This window comes from Rhinatrema bivittatum, chromosome 4 (genome assembly GCF_901001135.1).
Source record: "Rhinatrema bivittatum chromosome 4, aRhiBiv1.1, whole genome shotgun sequence".
In the NCBI taxonomy this organism is placed as follows: domain Eukaryota; kingdom Metazoa; phylum Chordata; class Amphibia; order Gymnophiona; family Rhinatrematidae; genus Rhinatrema; species Rhinatrema bivittatum.
This window is the reverse complement of record NC_042618.1, coordinates 182,750,008-182,773,807: the sequence shown is the minus strand read 5'-3', so window position 1 is coordinate 182,773,807 and position 23,800 is coordinate 182,750,008. Positions and strand designations below refer to the sequence as shown.

Genomic DNA, 23,800 nt, shown 5'->3' with positions numbered 1-23,800 from the left:
GCCTCAGGGGCTACTGTTCCAATGTTAATTTCTCATATATCACTATGATGTGAGAATACCACAAATTGTTGATTAGAATCCTTAGTATTTCAGTTCATTCGATGGCTTTGAAGAAAAACCCAGTGTTCATTGAATTTCTGAAAAAACCTGTTTCGCATATTAACTTAATATGCGAAACATACTAAGGATTCTAATCAACAATTTGTGGTATTCTCACATCATAGTGATATATGAGAAATTAACATTGGAACAGTAGCCCCTGAGGCAGCTCTGTAATGAGCGAAACTCGGCCAGAGTCGGGCATTTTCCAATAAAGAATCCCTTGCTACACCGATCTTTACTGTTTGTCCTGCTTTCCTGCAATATTGATCGGCTTCCGCTTTGCTTTCTGGGCCCATTAAAGCAGCTGTCCATGGTAAATAGTTTGATTGAAAGATGTCAGTCTGAGTTTAATCTTTTCCTAGCTACCCATATTTAGACAATTATTTGTTTGTGATGATCTGGAGAAATTCAAAGAGATTTATATCTCTCCACATTCTTTTTACCAGAAAGACTAACTCCAATTGAAAATGCATTTGATTATTTTATTGATTTGGTGGCTCTTCACCATTCTGTTTCAAATTTATGGACATCACTGTTGAAGCATTAGGTGGAAAACTATAAACCGCATTCTACATGTGGTCTAATAAGGACTTTGGTTCTTAGTAAAATTATTTCCCACTGTCTGCATAGTAAAGCATGTCAGATGTAGTTAGCTTGTTTCCAGAGAGAAGTGCCAAAAGAGTAAAGATACTGTCAGAACATTTTAAAGCATCTACATAACACAAGTTAAATGGCTAGACGAAATTCCATTTACAGAAGAGAATGTATGGAAAGAGCTAGGAAAACTGAAAGTGGATAAAGCTATGGGGCTTGATGAGGTTCATTCCAGTATGCTGAGAGAGCTCAGAGATGTGCTGGCAGGTCTGCTGCATGACCTGTTCAATAGATCCCTGGAAACAGGAGTGGTACTGAGTGATTGGAGAAGAGCGGTGGTCGTCCCGCTTCACAAGAGTGGGAGCAGAGAGGAGGCTGGAAACTACAGGCCAGTTAGCCTCTCCTCAGTGGTGGGAAAAGTATTGGAGACTCTGCTGAAGGAAAGGATAGTGAACTATCTACAGTTAGGGGGATTGCTGGACCCGAGGCAGCATGGATTCACTAGGGGAAGGTCCTGTCAGACAAATCTGATTGACTTTTTTGATTGGGTGACTAAAGAATTGCATTGAGGAAGAGTGCTCAATGTCATCTACTTGGATTTCAGCAAAGCTTTTGATACAGTCCAGCATAGGAGGCTTGTGAATAAAATGAGAAGCTTAGGGGGTGAGCGTTAAAGTGCTGGCGTCAATTACAAACTGGCTGACAGATAGAAGACAGTGTGTGATGGTAAATGGAACCTACCTGAAGAGAGAACGGTGTTAAGTGGAGTGTCGCAAGGATCAGTGTCGAGACCAGTCCTGTTCAACATCTTTGTGAGCGACATTGCAGAAGGGGTAGAAGGTAAAGTCTGTCTTTTTGAGGATGATACTAAGATCTGCAACAGAGTGGACACGCCAGAAGGAGTAGAGAGAATGAGACGTGATTTAAGGAAGCTTGAATGGTGGTTGAAGATATGGCAGCTGGGATTCAGTCTTTAAACATAAAGGAAACTATTTTATATTATTGCAATCTTTTATTTATACTCATTATACAAAAATTGTTTCTTTTGTTACATAATACACCTCCAAATTATTAAAAACTCCCAATTCCCCTACATTCACACTCACTATTCAAACCACATTAAAATACACACCCAACAATATAGGATCCTAATCGTTTCGCTCTCTCTGAGCTTCCTCAGGGGTTAATACAAATCTTCCAATACAGTAATTACAACTTCAGCATCACCTTATTGATTTGGAAGATTTGTATTAACCCCTGAGGAATCTCAGAGAGAGTGAAACGATTAGGATCCTATAATGTTGGGTGTGTATTTTAATGTGGTATGAATGGTGAGTGTGAATTGGGAGATTTTTAATAATTTGGAGGTGTATTATGTAACAAAAGAAAAATTTTTTGTATAATGAGTAAAAATAAAAGATTGCAATAATATAAAATAGTTTCCTTTATGTTTAAAGATAAAATAGGTATTAGGAAACTGGATTCCTTCTGTGTGACAATAGCTGGGATTCAGTGCCAAGAAGTGCAGAGTCATGCATCTGGACTGTGGTAATCAAAAGTAAGGAAAAGTAGGTGATAATACCCTTGTACAGGTCCTTGGTGAGGCCTCACCTGGAGTATTGTGTTCAGTTCTGGAGACCGTATCTCAAAAAGGACAGAGACAGCATGGAAGTGGTCCAGAGAAGGGTGATAAAAATGGTGAGGGGTCTCCATCAAATGAATTGTGAGGAGAGATTGAAGGACCTAAATATATATACCCTGGAGGAGAGGAGGTGCAGGGGAGATATGGTACAATCATTCAGATACCTAAAAGGTTTATTATTTATTTATTTGTTTTATATACTGTCATTCGATGTGAGAATCAGTAGTTCATAATGATTTACAGGACACTCATAAATAAATGATGACATTCATAAATAAATGATAAATAGATTTGACACTCATAGGAAAATCATGGGATACTGAGGTAGGTATTCATACAGGTAGTAAAACTAGGTAAACATTCAGGGATCAGGGAGCACTTCAATGGCAGACAGTAAAGGAGAACATAGCCGGATTTAAGGGGGTAAAGAGTGTGGGGGTATGGTTCAGTACTTATTTAGGTTATTTGAGTTAAAGGAGAGTTGGAGGTTTCAGACAGACAGGCATTTCTGAATAGCCAGGTTTTCAAATCTTTCTTACATTTCTTATTGTCTGATATTGTTCGAAGGTCCTCTGGCATGGAGTTCCATAGCTTTGGGCCAGCAATTGATATCACTCTCTCTTGCTTGCATTAGTTGAGTGTTTCTTATGGGAGGGATTTCTAGAAGGCCTTTGTATTGGGATCTGAGCGTTCGTGGGGGAATGTGCAGTTTAAATGTTATTCCCATCAGTTCGTTGTTAGGATTAATATTGTTGAAAATTATTGTAAGTACTTTGTAAAATATTCTTGACTGTACAGGGAGCCAGTACAATGCGATCAGAGTTGGGGTTATGTGATCATACTTACTTTTACCAGACAATAGTATGGCTGCAGCATTTTGTAGAAGTTGCAGTGGTTTAAGTCACTAGCAGAAAGTCTTAGTAGTAGAGAATTACAGTAATCAAGGTTTGAAAATATTAGAGATTGTAATACTGTTCTGAAATTTGCTATACTTAGTAGGGGTTTCAATCAGCTCAGGATTCGCAGTTTGTAGAAACCAGATTTGATCAGTTTGTTATTGTGGGCTTTCATCATTAGATTTTCATCGATTTGTACTCCCAGATTTCTCACTTGAGCTGCTGGGGATAATTGGCAATTTCCAAGATCTATACCTGGTGGAATAGATTTTGGTGGGTTTCTGTTCAGCCAAATTAATTTGTGTTTTTTTTTAGGGTTCATTGAGAGTTTCAGTTATGCAAGCTTCTCTTTTATTGAGACCAAATATTTGGAAATGAGTGATGCTGTTTTTTTCAAATAATGTTGGCAGAGGGATATAGAATTGCAGATTGTCAGCATAGAGAAAGAAGTTTAATCCTAGGTCTATTAGCAATTTGTACAAGAGCAGCAAATAGATGTTAAAAAGAGTTGCAGATAGCGTTGATCCTTGTGGAATGCCTGTTGTGCATTGGAATGTATCGGATAGGTTATTGTTGATTTTTAACTTGGAAAAATCTGTTGGAAAGAAAGCAGTAGAACTAGGGCTTATGTAATGAAACTCCAGGGAGGACGACTCAGAACCAACGTCAGGAAGCATTTCTTCACAGAGAGGGTGGTGGATGCTTGGAATGCCCTTCCGGAGGAGATGGTGAAGACAAAAACGGTGAAAGATTTCAAAGGAGCATGGAATAAACTCTGGGTCCGTAAAGGCTAGAGGATGGAAATGAAGAAAAGAGAACATGGGGTAACTTGCTGGTGTGGCACTTGCTACCCTTATCCAACAAACCTTCATACTGTTGATGCAATTCATTAGTGCTTTCTGCTTTAACGGCAGGGGGAGAAGGGGAATTAGTTTCAGACAGCAACCAACAAGGATATGAATTTTACAGTCTGGGAAAACAAGCATGGGGTAACTTGCTGATGCAGCTGTTGCTACCCTTAACCAATAAGCCTTATACTTGTGATATAACTCCAACATTACTCTCTGCTTCAATGGCAAGAAATAATGGGGAATTGTACTCAGACAGCAACCAACAAGGGCCCTGACTTTAATGGTTTGGGAAACGAAGTATGGGGGTAACTTATTCAGCATGGCAGTTGCCACCCCCTGGTGATACCATTATGAGGGAGACCTGTATGGCGTGGTTAGTGCTACCATAGGTTTGCTGGAAAGACTGGATGGACCATTTGGTCCTTTTCTGCTGTCATTTCTATGTTAAGCCAGGACACACTTATCCAATCATCTTCATTCTGGACACTGAACACCCTTAAAGGTGAATTTTAAAAGCTCGACAAGCACATTAATTAGGGGATGTGCAAATATGTCAGGCTCGTGCGCACCGAGTGGATTTAGAAGCTGCCAATTTAAGACCGTATCTCTTGGAGCATGCACATCCTAGAAGTTTTCAAAAAGGGGCTGGGCATGGACATAGCCAGATGTGTAGCACTTTTAGGCTTATCCAACTATCTCATTTAGCTGGATAAATAACATTTTAAGGCTTTTCCAGCTAAGTAGCACTTTTTTCTAGATTTATCTAACTATCTTTCACAGCTGGATTAAATCCGAAATACAGTACTTAGATGGATAAGTAGAGCTGTTTAGAAATATCCGGCTAAGTAGCACATGCTGTTACTTTGCCGGATAAATCGGAATTTAGCTGGTTAAGTGGCGCTATTTAGCTGGATACATCTGAATTTGTCCAAGTGGTGGCAAAGGTGCTACTTAGCTGAATAAGTACGAATTTAGCGGGATAAGTGTGAGAAAATGATCTACCCATGTATGTCTAAGTCAAATTTTAAAATATGTGAGTAGATTTTACACACGTTATTTAGACGCATATACCCCCGGTAAGTTGGCTTTTACACATGCAAGTCGGAGGATTTTCTAAGATGTGCACGGCAGTAAACCAACCAGTTTTACCAATTAGTCTACCACTTCGACCAGTCCATCTGCAGATCACGAAGATCCTCCTGGCTCTTCAGCCTGAAGTCTCCCCTCCCCCCCATTTCACCAAGCCCCTCACCCAATCATTTTTTTAACTTTTAAGATGTTTACGATCACTGTACTCCAGATATTGAGCAGGAGTAAATATATGTGAGTAAGATGCCACATTTGCATGCATAAATTGCTAATATAATAGCAACTTACTCACATAAATGTTGACCTCTTTCTGGAACGCCTTGGCCTGCCCCTTTTTTATATGCATAAATTTATGCATGGATCTTGATTTACGCGTGTATGTGGAGATTTCTGAAATAACATATGTTCGCATATTTGGTATTTTATACGCGTACGTACCAGTTTTTATGCACACAACTAATTCACCTTTTAATGAATATATAGTCAAATCTTTGTTTCAAGAATCTGTATTCTGTACAGCCTCAAAGAGGGTGCATGTGAGAAAGCTCTAGGCATTGGCATGCATTAGTGCACTGTTACATTTTACTTCCTAAATTTTATCCAGCAGCTTTTGATATTATATTGATAATAGTAGTTGCAATTATTGAAGTCAAATATTTAATCATGGTTGGGTCAGAGTTGACTTTGGTTAATATGGTTTCCTTATAACTGATTCACTGATTGTTTTTCTTTTAGTACTTGCATTTGAATATTAACTGCTGGGGAAAATAATGTAAAAATTGAGATGATAGAGACCTGCAGTGGCACATGGATGGATATATTGAATGTGAAAATAACATCAGCTTTCTTTTTCTCAAAGCTGGACATGAAAACAAAAATAATGGAGACTAAATTCCATGAAGAAAAGCTAAAGTTACAGCAGAAACATGATGCAGATGTACAGAAGGTATGGGGCACTATCAATTCCATTATGCATGTGGTTATGTTTGCCGATGAAAGATACCTTGTGGTATGAACTATTGATGGCTGATGGTATGTGTGTCTCTTATCAAGAATTTCTGGAATCCATGGTTTTATTGTGGTTTGGGGAGTGTGAGGAGGAAGCAGGGTTAAGCACTCAGATCTGCATTTCCACACTTTAAACAATTCATACCAATTTTCATGATTTGCTTCCAAAGTTTAACAGTTTTCCATGATTTGTGCTCTGTTCCATGTTCTGCCATGAGTTGTAGGTTGTCATGGTTTTTCAATAATTATTTTATTTCCTGGTGATTTTATAATATTTATTATGTCAGGAGTAGTCAATTAATTATGAAAAAGTAATATCTTAAGGCTGCTTTTCCGCTCACTAAAAAATAAGATACTGTTTCTAAATACCCACTTCCATAAAAATGACCATAACTATTGTAAAGAGAGAATTTTTATAACTTTTACTATACCTTATCGGACTTGAATTTTCACCATGACTTTAACACAGTTTTTCCAATATTTTGCTGTGACAAAATTGTGACTGTAATGAGGATCACACAAAACTGATGATGGCAGAAGTGAGAGTGAGTATTGAAAAGTAACCAGTAATGCCTATTTCAAATCTGGATTTGTGTACGATGTTGGATCCACACAGCTCTCAATGTATTTTATGATTCAACGCTCGTAGTCAGACTTTTTCCTATTAAGAAAATGACATTTCACATCCCCAGATACTTTGTGATGAGAGTTTAAAAAACAAACTAGGCCTGAGAACATTTAGCATGTAGGAAGCCATCTGACAATGCAATGCAATATCCCTTCATCATCTCCTTTGCCACTCACACTCTGCATGATCTGTTTCCCAGTGCTTACAATGCAAGACAACAATAACAACATTGCTCCTTTATTCACTTCTCTCTAAAAATGTTTATGTAGCCCATTTCAGAAATGAATTGTCAAGCCATCCTACCCTGGAAGTGACTATATGTGCTTCTAAGGTAGGATGGCTTGGCATCACATTTCTGAAACATTTTAGGGAGGAGAGAGAAGAAGAGCAGTGTTATTACAAGTGTATATACTGAAATAAAAAGGTCTTGCTCATAGGTCACACAGAGAATGTCAGTGGTAGAGGAAAGGATGAAGGAATATTGGATTGGATTGTCACATGGGCCCATATGTGCTAACCGTTCTCAGTAGGCTTGCCACCTGGCTGCATGTCATAAAGAACAGGCTAATCTAGTCTTCAATGTACCCTATTGCATGCAAGAGCTTGTAGTTCTGAGTTTCTTAAGTAAATCAATGGAACAATCCGAACTATAAGTCCCTGCATGCAGTAGGGTAAAAACAAGATTGGATTAGTCTGTTCCTTATGATATGGAGCCAGGTGGCAACCTAGTTCTCAGGCCTTGTTTTGTTTAGTTTTTTAAACCCTGCTCCCAGAGCATTTTGGGACTTGTAATCCTGTTTTCTTAACAGGAATGGTATGACTACAGATGTTATAATGATTTGGAATGGTATTTAACAAAGCAAGTATGAGGCTGAATCGTAGGTGATCTGTGATTAGGAGGAGGTGGATATGTTTGCAACATATAATATTGTATTCTTGATACATTTTCTCATTGTTTTTTTGTTTTGATTTTTAAATATCTTTTATGGCTGAGTTTGCAGCTTTTCTGTAGCTTCTCGAGCCTGACTGGGATAAACATAAGGAGGTTTTTAGTAGCAGGAAAAGATAGGGGATCTCTAGAGAGAGAGAGAAGGATCTATAGCAGCAGAATAGGCAGGTATAAATGGATAAACTGAATGCACCAAGTGGATTTCATTTACTGACATATTACAGTGAAGCACTGTGTACTATATTGTGACATTTTCTGTCAGGTACCATAAAATCAGCCTGCACACTTGTGTTGAGCCACCAAACACTGACTTGCTGCTTGCTGGTACACAAAATGTTAATGAATACTGGACTTTATTTTGTGCTCCAGAAGAAAGTGAATCGTTGATCTAAATAAGAAAGTATATATAGATTTGTTTGTTTCATGGCTCTTAAATTTCAACATTGAGCCTGAAAAAATGGATTATTTTGTGACTGATGTCTGTAGCTTTCATATATCAGGACAGCTTGTATTTAATCGTATTGCTTTATTTGGCCCTGCCTTATATTTTGTAAATAGTTACAAAAAAGATTTATTCTTAAGCCACACTCTGTCCTGTGGAATGTTGCTGCAACACATGACAGGGCTTAATTTAGATTCAGATATTACTGCCTACTTCAATTTTCCTTCTCCAGACTGAATCACAGACATGGAGGAAGTCAGTTGACACCACAGCATGACACATCAAAGGGTCTCAAAAGGATGTTAATATTTGGTCAGGTGCATATTTAGCTCATCTGGTCTCAGTACTTGAAAGTATCTGTAACATGATGAGTCTTAAGGGAGCATCCCAAAGAGAATCAGAACTAGGTGAAAAAAATTCAGTTTTAAATAAGAAAAATATTTTAATGAAAAGTTCTTCTGAATTCTCGAAAGCTCATCTACTGCAACATATTTTTTGTTCTTCCTTTAAAAGGTAACACGACCTATAAAGAAAAATTTGGAAATCTTTAATCAAGAAGTACATTAAAGGCTGTCACAAAATATTTTTAAAAAGCATCAAAATGTTCTTTTCTAGTTTAATTAGGAAAGCAACACGTTTCTGCTATTATTTTGGGAGATTATCCTAAATCTTAATTCTTTTGTGCCTGAAATTGTGGCAGTTAACTTTTTCAGAATTATCTGTAGAAGTTTCTTCCCAGTTTTGTGATATAAAAAGGGGTTGAATTAGCATAAGTTTAAAACTTGGGAGCCATAGCACCAGGTTGATTAAAGAAAGTTACTGATCTCCCAGGGAATGAGTAGCAAGAAATAAATCTGCTTGTGACCCGGACTGGCCTTTGTCAGAGTCAGGATACTGGGCTCGATGGTCTTGCCCAGCATGGCACATTTTATGTTCTTATGTTTGTAGTGCCCATTGCAAGGTTTTAACCCTAGCTCCTGTCTATTTGTGCATCTTTCTTAGACATTTTTTATTTAATTACCTTTAAAAAAAAAAATAGGTGCAAATTTCTGTGAAGTGAGATTACACCTACTTGCTCACCTCATGGTTGGACATTCTTAAGGTGTTTCCTTAGGAAATGTAAATATCAATGGGGAAACAGTTTTGCAGGGAAATATGATTGTCTAGAGAGGAAGGAGGAGGCTATTAGAGAATTTTTATTATAAAACCAATACAAGAACAAAAATCAGAAAATCATTTTCTGTCGATAAGCAGGCTGAATTTGCCATAACATATAGGTGATGTCATCATGTGGTACTGAACATACTTGCCTTTTCAAGCTGTAGAGCTTTGATCTCTATTAAGCATGTGTAGGAGTTCCCATGTTGGTGTTGCCTTATGATCCTCCTCAGTTATATTTTGTCCGAGCATAGCACGGACATGTACTCAGTTTCACCAAATATTTTTTTTCAAAATCCTTTAAAATTGTTCCATTGTCATTATTTTCTTCAGTTTGCCTACTTTTAGTTGCCTTGCTGCACTGCAGCACCCACAATAGAATTTTTCAATGCTACAAACAAAAAAAAACCAACTTTTGCCTTTTCAAAATGATTGCAAGAAGAAATCTAACATGAGCAGATTCAAGAACTGCATCAGTGGTATGGCCTCACTGTCATCCTTGCTTCCCTTGGGGCCATGATGAGGCAGACTGTTATGCCTGTGGACAGATGTCCCATGTTCTCAATACTACAGGGCACACTGCATAGAGGAACTGAATAAGTCTTTCAGAAGCCACAGTGGATTCTCGTCCTGTGCATCATCTGCCTCACCAGGAATTCAGTTGAGCAGGAATGTAACACAGCACGAGCAGGTCTTAAGCGTCAGTAGGGTTGGAGGACAGAACACACTGGATTCCAGCCTGTTCTTCATAGAGCAATACTTTATTCACAGTGCAGAAAAAGTAGTAACATAGTCTGCTTATCTCAGCAGCAGAATTCAAAGTTACAGCACTCACGGTTAGGACAGGCTTGTAGCAGGACCTGCCTTCTCGAAAAGTAAAAGTTAAACACACAGGACAGAAATGATGTAGGAGCCATCTTCTCCTTAATACTCAGAATTAGGACAGAAATTTTGAAGGAGCTGCCATGAATGGGGTCTGCAGTTCCCAGCTAGGCCCAGACTCTTATTCCTGTGCTTAGGGAAATGCTTTAGAAGCAGATTTTGCTTCTGGGCTGTCTTAAGGTGGGCCAGGCTAAATGCTTAATCCTGCATTAAGGAGTGTTTAACAAATCGAAAGCCATGGGGTCAAGTGATACAATCACTTTGCATTGAACTGGAGCCTGCATTGAAGAAACATAAGTCATCAATGGCACTATTTTGGTGCAAAGCGCATCAAGCACTCATCACTCAACACAGTGAACTTGAAGCATTGTACACTGATAATTTATTGATACACAGAGCACATCAATGCACTCAATAAACAGGAAGCATCGAGGCACAGGAAACATTAACCTGCCATCCTGAAGGCCCAACAATGTACAGTGCAAAAACGAGTGTGGTTGCCCATTTGAAGCCAATCCCTTTGATGCAGCTGATGCTTGCATCACCATAAACATCCTTGTTTTACGCTCCATCGAAGCATGCAATGCACTGAGCCTGAACCAGAATCTTTGAGCTGCATTACCTACACAGCTGTATGCAAGCCACTTTAGGGTTGCTGCTGAAAGGGACATGTTACCTGTGCCTCCTCCAATTACCTCAGCCCTCATTCTTCTAGGTTGATAAGGCTTCCAGTTAGAGACTTCATTTTGGTATGTGTCATACAGACACTTGCTTCCAATAAAAGTAAAAACCTCCTATTTAGGTGCAGGAACCTATCCTTGTCCCCAAACAGGATGTTCCTCCATCTGCACTAGGTTAGAGGGACATGTCAGTTGCTTAACCAGATTGCAGGCTAGTGAGAAATTTCTCTACCTTTTTATCTAAAGACACGGAAAGAAAAACCCAGCCGCTCTTTTCCATCATTGCTGCAATGATGCCTCAGACTGGAATCCCAGTATCACCCATCGAGATGAACACATTATCAAAACCCTTGATGTGGGGTTCCTCTTCTTCCTAAATGGCAGCAGTCAAGTCACTCAGAGGTGTTTGATCAGGGTTTTTCCCTATCCAAGGAAACCAGAAGAGCTCCTTCGGTTCACTTTCATAGTTATTGGGGTCCTTTGTTAGTAAACCCTCACATTCAGCAGAAGATTCTACAGATATACCTTCTAACCCATTTCCGGATATGCCTGATCATACTTCACATGGAACACCTGGAATATTCAGAGTTCATGAAAAAGGTGGGGAAAATGCTTAGGTCCAAGACTGCCTGATTAATCCCTCCAGATGCTGGACGCCCCAGATCTAGCAGCTCTCCCAGTCCACAACATTCTATAATGTTTGGAGATGAAAATGTGGGAAACGCCTAGCTCTGGTGTTACTATGGCTAGGAAGCTGGATCTCAAATATAGAGTTCAGATATCTCTGCAGTTCAGAGTCATCCAAATGCTGCATCAGTCAGTTGGCTTTGAATCAGCCCTGAAAAAGACAGAAAGTTTGGCAAGAAAGTCTTCCAAAGCTCCCATTCTTACTGCCTGTAACTCCATGCTTCAGTTCTTTAAGGAGCAATATCCTGATGGTGGTATTCAGAATATGAAGGCTTTTCTACAGCCTGTGGAAGCAAGTCTTATTACCCACAACCGCTTTTGAAAGTGGAAGAATACATTCATCACCTTGTCCATTCTGTCTATGAATTTTTCAACTCCATTTTTCACATACCTCCTTGACTTCAATTGAATCTTGACATAGATTAGTATCTGAGATAATGTCCACGAGAAGTTACTGGACCTACCTGGACTCAGTGACAAGTTAAGAAATGGAATGTAGCAGTTCATCCCTCTTGAGATTCCCTGAGCACTTTCTACACTTATAAATAGTCATATTGCCACAGGTATCAGTTTCATTTTTTTCAGCAATACTGCCCACTGCCTCTTCTGGTCAGATCCCTGCAGTAGGAGCACCATCAGCCTAAAACTAAAAAACAGACCCAGCATACACCCGGGCCTAGTTTTTGATCCCTTCAAACTCTGGGGATTGGGAGTGTACAGAACAAGATCCAAATATTCTTGGTGAGTGGTGGCAGATAACCAAGGACGTCTAGGTACTCCAAATTATGGAATCTGAATATCATTGTGTTTCTCCCAGCCACCATCCCTTCCACACTGCTCAAATCTTGATCCATATCCACATCACTTGACATATCTTCGCCAAGAATTGCAATCACTTCTTCATCAAAGAATGACAGAACTATGCTCTACATAACAGGATTTTTACTCCCAATATTACCACATCCTCATAAAATCAGGAATATTGAAACCCATTCTGGATCTAAGAACCTTGAACAAACATCTCCTTTGAGAGGTATATGAAATGAATTCCCTCGGCATGATTTTCCTTTACATCTAAAGGCAGAAATGAATGTATGTTCTCAATCTGAAGGATGCATAGGCTCATATAACCATCCATCTGCCCATTGGTGCTACCTTCGCTTCAAGATGGATTCTTCTTACTACTGTGCCGATTGACTGCTCTGAGAGTCTTTACCAAATGTCTTGCAGTGGTAGCTGCACATCTGCATTGCCAGGGGATTCAAGTTTTCCCATGCTTGGATGACATTAATCACAACGAGCTCTTGAGAATAAGCATTGCTTTCCCTACACAAGACTGTCTTCTACATAGTTTGAGCTTTTCTGGTCAATTTTGAGAAATCAAATATAGTTCCTTCTCAGAAGATTAAAACCATCAGAGTATGGATAGACTCAATGCAGGATAAAGAGTTTCTAGTGAGGGAATGAGTATACAAATTGATATTACTCATACACAAACTACTGACCTTCCACACCCAGAGTGGTTCACATTCCGTCAGGTTCTATGACAGTGGCCATTGAGCTTGATCTCACTGACCCACCTTCATACCTGTTATTTACAGTGGGTTCTCCGCTCTCAGTGGGATTAGCTGACCCACCATTATCAACCACAGTCCAGGTTTCTAAGGCGAGAGGTACACTGGTGGCAAAACCCTCTCACGCATCAGAATGGTGCACTGCTTTGTGCTCTTCCTTTTCAAATCTTGCTAGAGATGGACACCTTCTCAAAAGGAGAGGGCATTCTCACAGGATTATTCCAATCCCAGGGCATCTGGTCTCAAGAGGAGAGCCACTTTCAGATCTGCTCTATCATGCCTCTTCTTCAAGGAAAGAGGATCTTAATTCGAACAGACGACCAGGTTGATATGTTTCACATCAGCAAACAGGGAGGCACAGAATCATGGGAGTGTGCAACCAGACATTGGCCTGTCCTACTTGCCAGCTATTTTCCAGGAATTTCCATCATGCGCGCAGATCACCTCAGCAGAATATTCCAACTGCACGATTGGTTCTTGTGATACTCAGCAGCTGACAAACTAGTCAACTTAGGGGGTCAGCTGTTGATTGCATCAGAGCAGAACAGAAAGCTAGATCTATTTTCTGCAGTTCTAACCACTGATCTCAGACAGGCTGAGAACACTTTCCTTCTTGATCAGGGGACAAGCCTCATGCGCTTTTCTACCAATACCGTGGATTGCTAGAACAGTGCAAAAGCTGCTACAAGACTGTGCTCACTTGATTCTTTTAGCACCAGCATAAACATGCTTTGCATATCTTGTACTTCTTTCCAGCAGTCTCCCTATATATCTGGAGACAAATTCTATGTTGTTCACTCAGGATGAAAAAACATTGTCTTCCAAACCTTTCATGCTTGAATGTTGAATGCTCAGTAATTTCTCATCTCTTTTTGCCTTGAGAGATTGAAGACATTTTGGTTCTAGCTAGAAAGCTATCCACCAGAAAGAGCTCTGACTTCAAATGGATCGAATATACTCAGTTGTGCCAACACAAAACTTTGGACCCATTTTCTTTTGAGACCCAAGCACATGATAACATTCTTACTCCTACTTTCTGTTTCAGGCATTGCCACATCATTGATAAATGTACATCTCGGTACCTTAGTGGATTACTACATTCAAGTACACACTAATGCTATCTCTACTCATCCACTGTTAGTGAGATTTAAGAAAAGCTTGTGCTACATTATTCCCCTGACATAAAAATCTCCACTTTCGTGGGTCTTGCATATTGTCCTTTCTCAACTCATAAAGCTGATTTTGGGCAACTACATACATTTTTTCTTAAATTCCTGACCTGGAGAGTAGCGTTCCTCATTGCAGTTACCTCATCTACAAGAGTCAACAAGCTCCAAGCTCATGTCCACTTTATGCCATACATGTGAATATTCCAGGATCGGGTAGTCCTTCCCAACTTACTCAAAATTTCTAACTAAAGTTGTCTCGGCTTTCCATAGCTATCTTTTTTCAGAGACTGAATGTCCATGAAGGAGAAAGAGCCCTTTATATTTTAGTTTATAAAAGATCCTTTGCCTAGTATAAGAGAAGAATTCAGCTGCATTATCAGGCATTGCATTTATTCATTACATACGACCCTAACAGACTTGGTGTTTCAGCTGCCAAATGTACAGTGTCTACCTGGATATTGGAATGCATTCAGCACTGCTGCACCTTTACAGAATTGCAGATCACAGACTCAGTCGAAGCTCATCTGTTGCGTCCGTCGGTCTCAGACGGCTTCGCCCGACATGCCTCACCTCTATTTTGGCCTTCTCCACCAGCCTCGGGAGAATGGCATCCGTAGTGTCTCCTTGCCACACCCTCCGGCGTCCCCAGAGCGGCTTTGGCGCAGCGTCCCGCCATGTTGACCTGAGGCCTCCTAGGGCGCGCGCACGCTTCACGTCTTATAGCAGTGTTGGCGTGAACCTCGGGGGCGTCCCCCTCGAGTGATATCACTGCTTCTGACTACAAAGGGTTGCCCATTTGCTGACTCTCGCCGAGTTAGCAACGGATTGGATTCGTTCTGGTCTGAAGCTGCTCTGCTGCTTCTGCTGCTTCTAGAAGCTATCTTCACCCTCCGGGGTTCTAATAACTTGGGTACCTGCTCCTCAGGGGCCCTTTGCTTATTTCCAGGTGCCTATCCTGAATCCAGGTACTCACTTCTCGAGGGCCTGTGGGTCTATCCTGGTGCCTGCTACCAATTCTTTTATCTGCTGGAACACTACCTATCAGCTACAGAGAGTGAGTACTACTTCTCCCAGTATGTTCATCTACAGCTCCTCGTTGTCTATCTGCATCGGGCCCTACATCACCATTGTGGAACGGGACTCCTCTGCCAAGGATCACAGACTGTGGCTACCTATCCTCTCTCTACTGCTTATTGGGAACTCTATCTACTCAGCTATAAGGGAGTGTGTAATAACATCTGCCAGTCTGTCTTTCCTACAGCACTTCACTGGATATCTGCATCGGGGACTTATACCACCATTGTGGGACGGGTCTCCTCCGCCGAGGATCACAGATTGTTGCTATCTAATCCTCTCTCTACTGCCACTTCTGGTGAACCATACAAGCTGCATAATAAAGATATATTCTCTGTATTTGTGCATCTGAGTCTAGCCTGGTGCTACAGTTCCCTACGGGGCTCCTCCCCGTGGGAATCACTGTCACTGTTGCCCTAAGAATCCACCAAACACTTCGATATCATAACGTCATTAAGTCAGAGCTGTGGCTTTTACTGTTCCTCAAGTGACCCTTGGGAACATTTACAATGCTACAACTTGATCATCAGTTCGCACCTATATGTCCCATTGCTGTCTGGACAACCTCTTAAGGACTGACAAACAGTTTTACATAACCTGTTCTCATAGTAAAGGTAAAAGAAGGCTATGCAAAACTCATGATTCTCAGGAAACTAAAACCCCTACTAACACCAGTAAACTTTAGGACAGTGCTCCAGGCACTAATTTTCTCAAGCACGGACTACTGTAATGCACTGTTACCAGGACTTCCGAATACAACATTAAGACCACTTCAAATTCTACACAACACAGCAGCTAGAATACTAACTGGTAAAAGAAGGAGGGACTACATCACAGAAACTCTAGCACAATTACACTGGTTACCCATAGAACACAGAATACAATACAAAGCCCTGTGTACAATACATAAATTAATACATGATGAAAAAGCAGACTGGCTGAACACAGCATTACGGGTACACATCCCACATAGAAATCTAAGATCAGCTAACAAAGCACTCCTAACCATTCCCTCAGTAAGAACAGCGAGACTAACCCAAGTAAGAGAAAGGGCTCTATCCTTAGTAGGTCCTACTCTTTGGAACATTATGCCACTAGAGATCAGATTACAAAGAGACCTCAAAACCTTTAAAAAAAAAAAGTTTAAAAACCTGGCGTTTTAAACAAGCATTCTACAAATGCGGAGCGGAGAATAGAAAGTATGCAGGCACAGGCAGAAGAATACCAAGCACACAGTAATGCTCTCAACACATGCATTACAAAAGGTATTTGTGTATCTCACAGTTAACTTAGTATTACGCAGAACATGAGAATTATACCTGTAAAGAAGTAACTTAAATGTATATATGGTCAAATCTAACTCACCCTTCAAACAAGTTTTTAATTAGACATGATGTAACCGAACCCTTTGGCACTTGTTAGAATGTACCATTGTACACATTCACCTACTGAATGTATGTGCCTATAAGTAAACCATTGTGATGGTATATAAATTAACGACGGTATAGAAAAGATTTTAAATGATTTTAAATGACGCTTAAATCCTGTTATAAGTTTCCCCTCACCCTCTTTTAAGCCTACCCTACCATTCCCTCCCCCCACCTCTCCCTGTCACAGCCATCACTGGTCTGGTACCTACCAGCCCACCTGTACATATTGTCTATTGTTAATTTATTTTCTTCAAATGTTCCTATCAAACTTCTCTCTCCCTATCCTTCCTACTGCTGTCCTCTCTCCTTCTTCATTACTGCTCCCCCTTCCCTTCCCTGTTTATTGTATTTCTCTCTCTTGTTATGTTGTTACAATGTAAACCGGCATGATGTTCCGACGAATGTCGGTATATAAAAATCAACAAATAATAAATAAATAAATAAATTTAATAAATAGTAGTCTACTCTCCATGGTGGGATCAGAGTTGCTTGTTCAGTAATCACTCTGCTAAAACCCCAAATGTAATGGCTAATTTAGCCTGCTTATCAATGAAAAAAGCATGTTTGCTGGATGAATTAGCCATGGAATACCTGCCCACCTTCCTGGAGAATCAACTACCTAGCTAGATTTAGCTTTGATGTAGACTGAGGAGTCTCATGAGGCAATGCACTTTTGGGAACTCCAAAGCTCTATTAGCTAGGACAAACAAGTCCTTTAGGTGTCACCAGATGACATCATCCATATGTAATGGCTAATTCATCCTGCTATCTACAGAAAATACTGTTTACTGTGAGCAAACATGCTTTTTCTGCAGTGTATCAACATTGGCCATAATATCACTGAATTAATTGTTTCTGCCTCAAGTAACCAGTAATATATTAACAGAGTTTATATTACTCTTAGAGCCTTATTTAAGTTTCAGGCCAAAGAAGGGGAAAAATACAAAAAGTCAGTTTGCATAATTTTGAAATACCATGTTATTTTTCACCTAACTGAATTCCTGAAACTTCTGGTACTGAAAAATTCATACATGCAAAAAATATTATGGGACTTTTGTCTGATTCTTAATTTTAAGTCTTTCAGGCAAAATCTCCAGAGTTTTTGAACATGTTTTTGCTTGCACAAATGTTTCTAGGAAATATTTTCCCTTCCAGAAGTTACTAGGCAGAAAATGTACTGTGTTGGAGTTGTGTTTTTGCTAGATATTTTAGTCCTCTTTTTTGCCTGAATCATAAATCTGTTGTCATAATCATTATCTGTGACCACAGATGGTCTCTTTTGATGTCAAAAGCCATTTGGTTGCACTTTCTGGTATTTGCAACAAAAGATTATGCCAAATCATTGTCATAATAATAAGCAAACCCTATTGAGCCCCACTAACATGTATGGTATTATATGGCTGAAATATGTAGAGGGTAATTTTGAAAGCCATTTAAAACTGATTTTGTGACAACCATTTACTATTACATTTACATCTCCTTTCTGGAAGGTGTGACTTGTGCATGTACACTTATCCGCTTACTTTATAAAATTAAAAAGCCTCTCATTGGCCGAGATAGGTCTGGTTTCCACTCCTACAGGAATTGTCTATCTGGAGACCGATCCATCTGAAGATGTCCCCAGATCTCATCATGCAAAATCAAGGCAGGCTGTGGCATCCCAATCTCCAGGCCCTGTGGCATCCCAACCTCCAGGCCCTGTCGCTCACAACCTGGATGTTGATAGGTTAATCTTGCAGCCGCTTAATTTTTCAGAGGATATGTCTCTGGTCCTAGTGGCTTCTAGAAAGCATTCCACTAGAAAGGCCTATGGACTGAAGTGAAGGAGGTTTTCTGTGTGGTGTAAGCAGAAGGCCCTAGATTTGTTCTCCTGCCCCACACAAAAATTGCTTGACTACCTCCTACACCTATCAGAGGCTGGCTTAAAACCAACTCCGTTAGAGTTCATCTCAGTGCAGTTGGCACATACCATCAAGGTGTAGATAGTAAGCCCATCTCTGTACATCCTAATTTTGTGTGTTTATGCGGGGCCTGCTTCAAATGAAGATTCCCTTAAGGCCTCCTGCTGTGTCTTGGGACCTCAATGTGGTATTAGCTCACTTGATGAAAGCTCCTTTTGAGCCACTGCACACCTGTGACCTGAAGTACCTGACCTGGAAGGTCATATTTTTGGTGGCAGTCACCTCAGCGCGCAGGATCAGCGAGCTATAGACTTTAGTGACTTATCCACCTTATACTAAATTTTATTGTGACAGGGTGGTCTTGCGTACACATCTAAGTTTCTTCCTAAAGTGGTGATGAATTTCCATCTTAACCAGCAGATCGTCTTGCCAATATTCTTTCCCAGGCCCCATTCGCACCAAGGTGAATGAGCACTGCACTGTTTGGACTGCAAGCAAGCCTTAGCCTTTTGTGTGGAGCAGACAGAAGCCCATAGACAGACACCCAACTTTTTACTTCTTTTGACAAGAATAGGTTGGGCATTGCTATTGCCAAACAGTCACTATTCAATTGGCTAATAGATTTCATCTCCTTCTGTTATGCCTAGGTGGGACTGCATCTTGGGGGTCTTGTCAAGGCTTCTTCTGTCAGAGCCATGGCAGCTTCGGTGACCCACTTGTGAGCAGTTCCCATGAAAGAGATCTGCAAGACTGCAATGTGGAGTAGTTTCACACATTCACATCTCATTTTTGTCTGCCTAGGGATGGCCGATGCGACAGTAGGTTTGGCCAGTCTGTCCTATGGAACCTGTTTGAGGTGTAGAACCCAGCTCTCCTTGCCTAGGGCCCGTTGTTTGGGTACAGGCTGTCTTCCCCTCTGTTACCAACAGCACCGGTGTTGTTGTTCCTGTTAGCACCTTTGGCACCTGGTTGGGAGTCTGTTGGTCCTCTTTTGTGTTGGGGAGCAGCTTTTTAGCTAGGGATTCATCCATGTGTGATGATTACCATCCTGCTTGTCCTCAGAGAAAGCAGAGTTGATTATCTCTAAGGTGTTCTCCAAGGACAGCAGGATGTTAGTCCTCATGAAACCCGCCCGCCACCCTGTGGAGTTGGGTTTCTCCTATATTTTATTTTAATAATATTCTATATTACAAGACTGGAGAGGGACTCTGCATGGACGCGTGGTATAGGGCATGCTGGGCATGCTTAATGTGCCTAGTCAAAGTTGTAGAAACTTTGATATATTTTCCGCATGTGAGCTTCATCTGATGATGCCACCCATGTGTGAAGACTAACATCCTTCTGTCCTTGGAGACCACCTGTTACAGGTAAGCCACTCTGCTCTACTCAGAAATCCATTGTAGGGTGCTTGCTAAGGCATTTTTCGATAAATGTACATCTAATAGGGCCTAGATCTATATGTCTACTGCCCACCCATGTTAACATTAGGCTCCTCCCAAACATTCAGTTTTGGCTACACCACTGCTAGTCTCTGTCTCCCACTCTGCCCCCATAAGTCTCTCCTTCAATCCGCCACCCTGTCCCTACCAGTCTCATTCTCTTTTTGTTTCCTCAACTTGTCCCTGGCAGTAAGTCTCAGTTCGATTACCCTGTTCTTACCAGTTTCAATTCTCCCACTAGTATATCAGTCTTTGTTCCCACCAGCCTCTTTCAGTCTACGTATCTGTCTCTCTCTCTCCCTCCACCTATACTTATCAGTCTCTATGAATTCAATTTCACTATATTCTCACCAGTCTCAGTCTCTCACCCTGCTTCCCCCAATCTCTCTCAGTCCTTCCACTGCTCTCTTTCATTGTCAATTCTCCCACCTTGAGCCCAGCAATCTTTTTCTCAGTCCCCCACCCTGCCCCTCACCAATCTTTGTCTCCCTATCTTCTTCCCACCAGTCTCTTTCAGTCCCCTACCTTCTTTCCCACCTGTCTGTCTTTCACTTTTTCACTCTTTCATTCTCAATTCTCCCCGTGCCCACTAGTATCTTTTTCACTCCCCCATCCTGTCCTCACAAATCTCTCCTCTCAATCGTTCCTGTCCCCTCTAGTCTTTCTCTCTCTCTTTCCCATCCTGTCCCTCTCAGTCCCTCTCAATCCTCTTACTCTGTCTGACTCCCTATCACACTCTCAATCCCATCCTGTCCCTACCAATCTCTTTTCTCATATTAGACTCTCTCGCTCTCTCTCTAAATCCCAGTCTTTCCTCATTAGTTGTTTTCAATCTCCCCACTCTTTTCCCACCTGCTTCTTTCTCAGCAGCCCCAAGATAGCATCCTCAACTCTGCACAAGAACAATGACAGAGACTGAACAGCCTCAACATAACACTCACTTCTTGTGCCACTTTATCCCCACATCCCCTTCTTTGCCCAGTATCCTCTGACCTCTCTGTTTTCCCTGATCCACTCCCTCTGTCTCCACATAGTCTTCCTCCCCAACCCTCTCCCAAGCACAAGTACCATATTTTTCGCTCCATAAGATGTACCTGATCATAAGATGCACCTAGGATTCAGAGGGGAAAAATAAAAAAATAAAAAAATGGTGTGCTAAACTGGCTCTGTTCCCGGACGTCTGTGCGTCTTATGGAGCAAATTAGGGGAGTGCATAAAAAAGTTTTTGTCCCCATTTCGTTTTCAGGTCTGGGGTGGGCCATTTCGGTCCACTCCCCAGATCAGAAAACTTTTATCGTTCTCTTTCTGTGGGAAACCCCCCCCATCCCAACCCTTTAAATTTAATTAACTACAACCCCCCACCCTCCTGAGCCCCCCAAGACCTGCCAAAAGTCCCTGGTGGTCCAGCGGGGGTCCGGGAGCGATCTCCTGCACTTGGGCTGACGGCTGCCAGTAATCAAAATGGCGCCGACAGCCCTTTGCCCTTACTATGTCACAGGGGCTACCTGTGCCATTGGTCAGCCCCTGTGACATAGTAAGGGCAAAAGGCCGTCGGCGCCATTTTGATTACTGGCAGCTGACGGCCCAAGTGCAGGAGATCACTCCCGGACCCCCGCTGGACCACCAGGGACTTTAGGCAGGTCTTAGGGGGGTCAGGAGGGTGGGGGTTGTAGTTAGTTTATTTTTTTATTTATTTATTTTTTTTATATTCGCTCCATAAGATGCACAGACATTTTCCCCCCACTTTTGGGGAAAAAAGTATGGAGCGAAAAATACGGTATTCCCAAACCCAACCTTTCTCTCCCCTTTTTTCTTTCTATCCTCTTGCTTCCAGTTCCTCTCTCTACCTGCCCACATCCTTTTCTCTTTTACCATCTGCTTAACTTACTCTTTCTTTGTCTCTCCATGACTCCATCCCCCCTCTCTTTTCCCCCAGTGTACCCTCTTTGTATCTCTGAAATACATTCTTTACCCTCACCTCCATGTGTGTGTCTCCTTCCCAAAGCCTTCCTCCTCCCAAATACCATTTCAGGCTCTCTTTCACCTACCTCAATCACACCTCTGACTCATTCTTCCGCCTTCCCCACCCCAAACACTGCTTCTGGATTTGTTATCCTCTTTCTCCTCCCCTTCACTACCTCTTGTTCTCTGGCACCTTCTCTTTTCCACTTTACCATTTCTGGCTCTGTCACCCATCTCCCCCCACAACACACATATTTCACCACCTCTGGCTTTCTTTCACACACCTCCTCATTGCCACTTCTGCCCTGCTTCTACCTCCATCACCATTTCAGGCTCTTTCACAACCCTCCATTATCACTTCTGGCTTACTTTCACACAACCTTTCCCCTCTAGCTTTCTTTCACTTCTCTACTGCCTTCATCCCAGTTCTATTGAACCCCTTCTTCACCCATTCCTAGCTGTCTCTTTTCCCCTCCACTCCCATCAAACTATTTCACATTCAGCCCTTCCTCTCTCTTGCCTCTCTTGAAACCCCTGACCCAGGCCTCTCTTTTTCCTACTATTCTACCCATTGTAGTCCTGGTTCCCTCCTGCCTACTGTAGAACGTGTGGCAGCATATTCTGCAGTAGGCATGAGGCAGATAATACAAGGACTAGGGGCCACTCCATGAAGTTTGCAAGTAGCACATTTAAAGCCGGATTTACGCGCGCAGGGCATTTAAAATCCGGCCGTGTGTGTTCTTGTTGAAAACTTCTAGTTCTTCTTAAGATGCACTGAAGACTTGATAAAGTTAACAAAGTCTTCTAATTTCATAGGATTCACAGCTCTTGAAAGTGTTATTTTGATGATTTTTTTTTTCTTTCTGTCAAATGCTGTAACTAACTAGTGATGCTAGCTGCGTATGCGTGGGACAGGTGGGCTTATATGTTCTCAATTCTTGCAGATCTTGGATAGAAAGAATAATGAGTCGGAGGAACTGAAGACTCTATATAGAAGTAAACAGAATGAATCAGAGGAGATAATCAGAAAGCTTGAAAAAAAAGGTGACATGGATTTTCTTCTTCGGAATATAAAAGTATGAAAATGTTCTGCATATGATTGCTAGAGCTCTAGAAGAGGGAAGCATACAACACTTTAAGACAGTTTAATATTAGTAGCATCAAGAATAAAATGTTAAAAAATGATTGTTAGCGTTGGCATCTTCTAGAGGTGACAGGATGCAAGGTGACTTTGGATATACAACTACTTTTTTAGATCACTTGCTTTTGGAGAGATGACTGCCAATATGACACATTTTGCTGTTTTAAAATGAATAGAATTTAATCTAAGTGATTGTTTATTAGAATTATAAGTTTATTTTATGTAGCAACTACCACTTATCATTTTTTTCTGTCTTGACTATTATTTCTAAGACAAGTTCTATTTTAAAGATTTGGTTTTCTACATTGATGTGTTATAGCCTTCTGCTGATGGTGATTGGGAAATTCTGCATGTACCTACCCTTCAGTTTTTTTTTCACTCTCACTGAACAGAAAAGTTCTACATTTTGGAGGCAATTTACTGTTTTATCTGTTCCTACTTAAATTTTTTCCCAGCAAGAAAATGAAATTGGGTTTTCAGAAGAAATGTATGTTTCAGTATT

At 41.0% G+C, this 23,800-nt stretch overlaps 1 protein-coding gene across 6 annotated transcripts in view; it reads left to right on the top strand.

The window, feature by feature from the left end:
- Nucleotides 1-23,800, top strand: part of CEP112 (centrosomal protein 112) — a 1,022,051-nt gene that overhangs the window by 200,458 nt on the left and 797,793 nt on the right. For all 6 annotated transcript variants that reach the window (XM_029599329.1, XM_029599330.1, XM_029599331.1 and 3 more), the window contains 2 exons: nt 6,034-6,120; nt 23,102-23,201. In XM_029599329.1, coding sequence (XP_029455189.1) covers nt 6,034-6,120; nt 23,102-23,201 — 187 coding nt within the window. The remainder of the gene's footprint in view (nt 1-6,033; nt 6,121-23,101; nt 23,202-23,800) is intronic.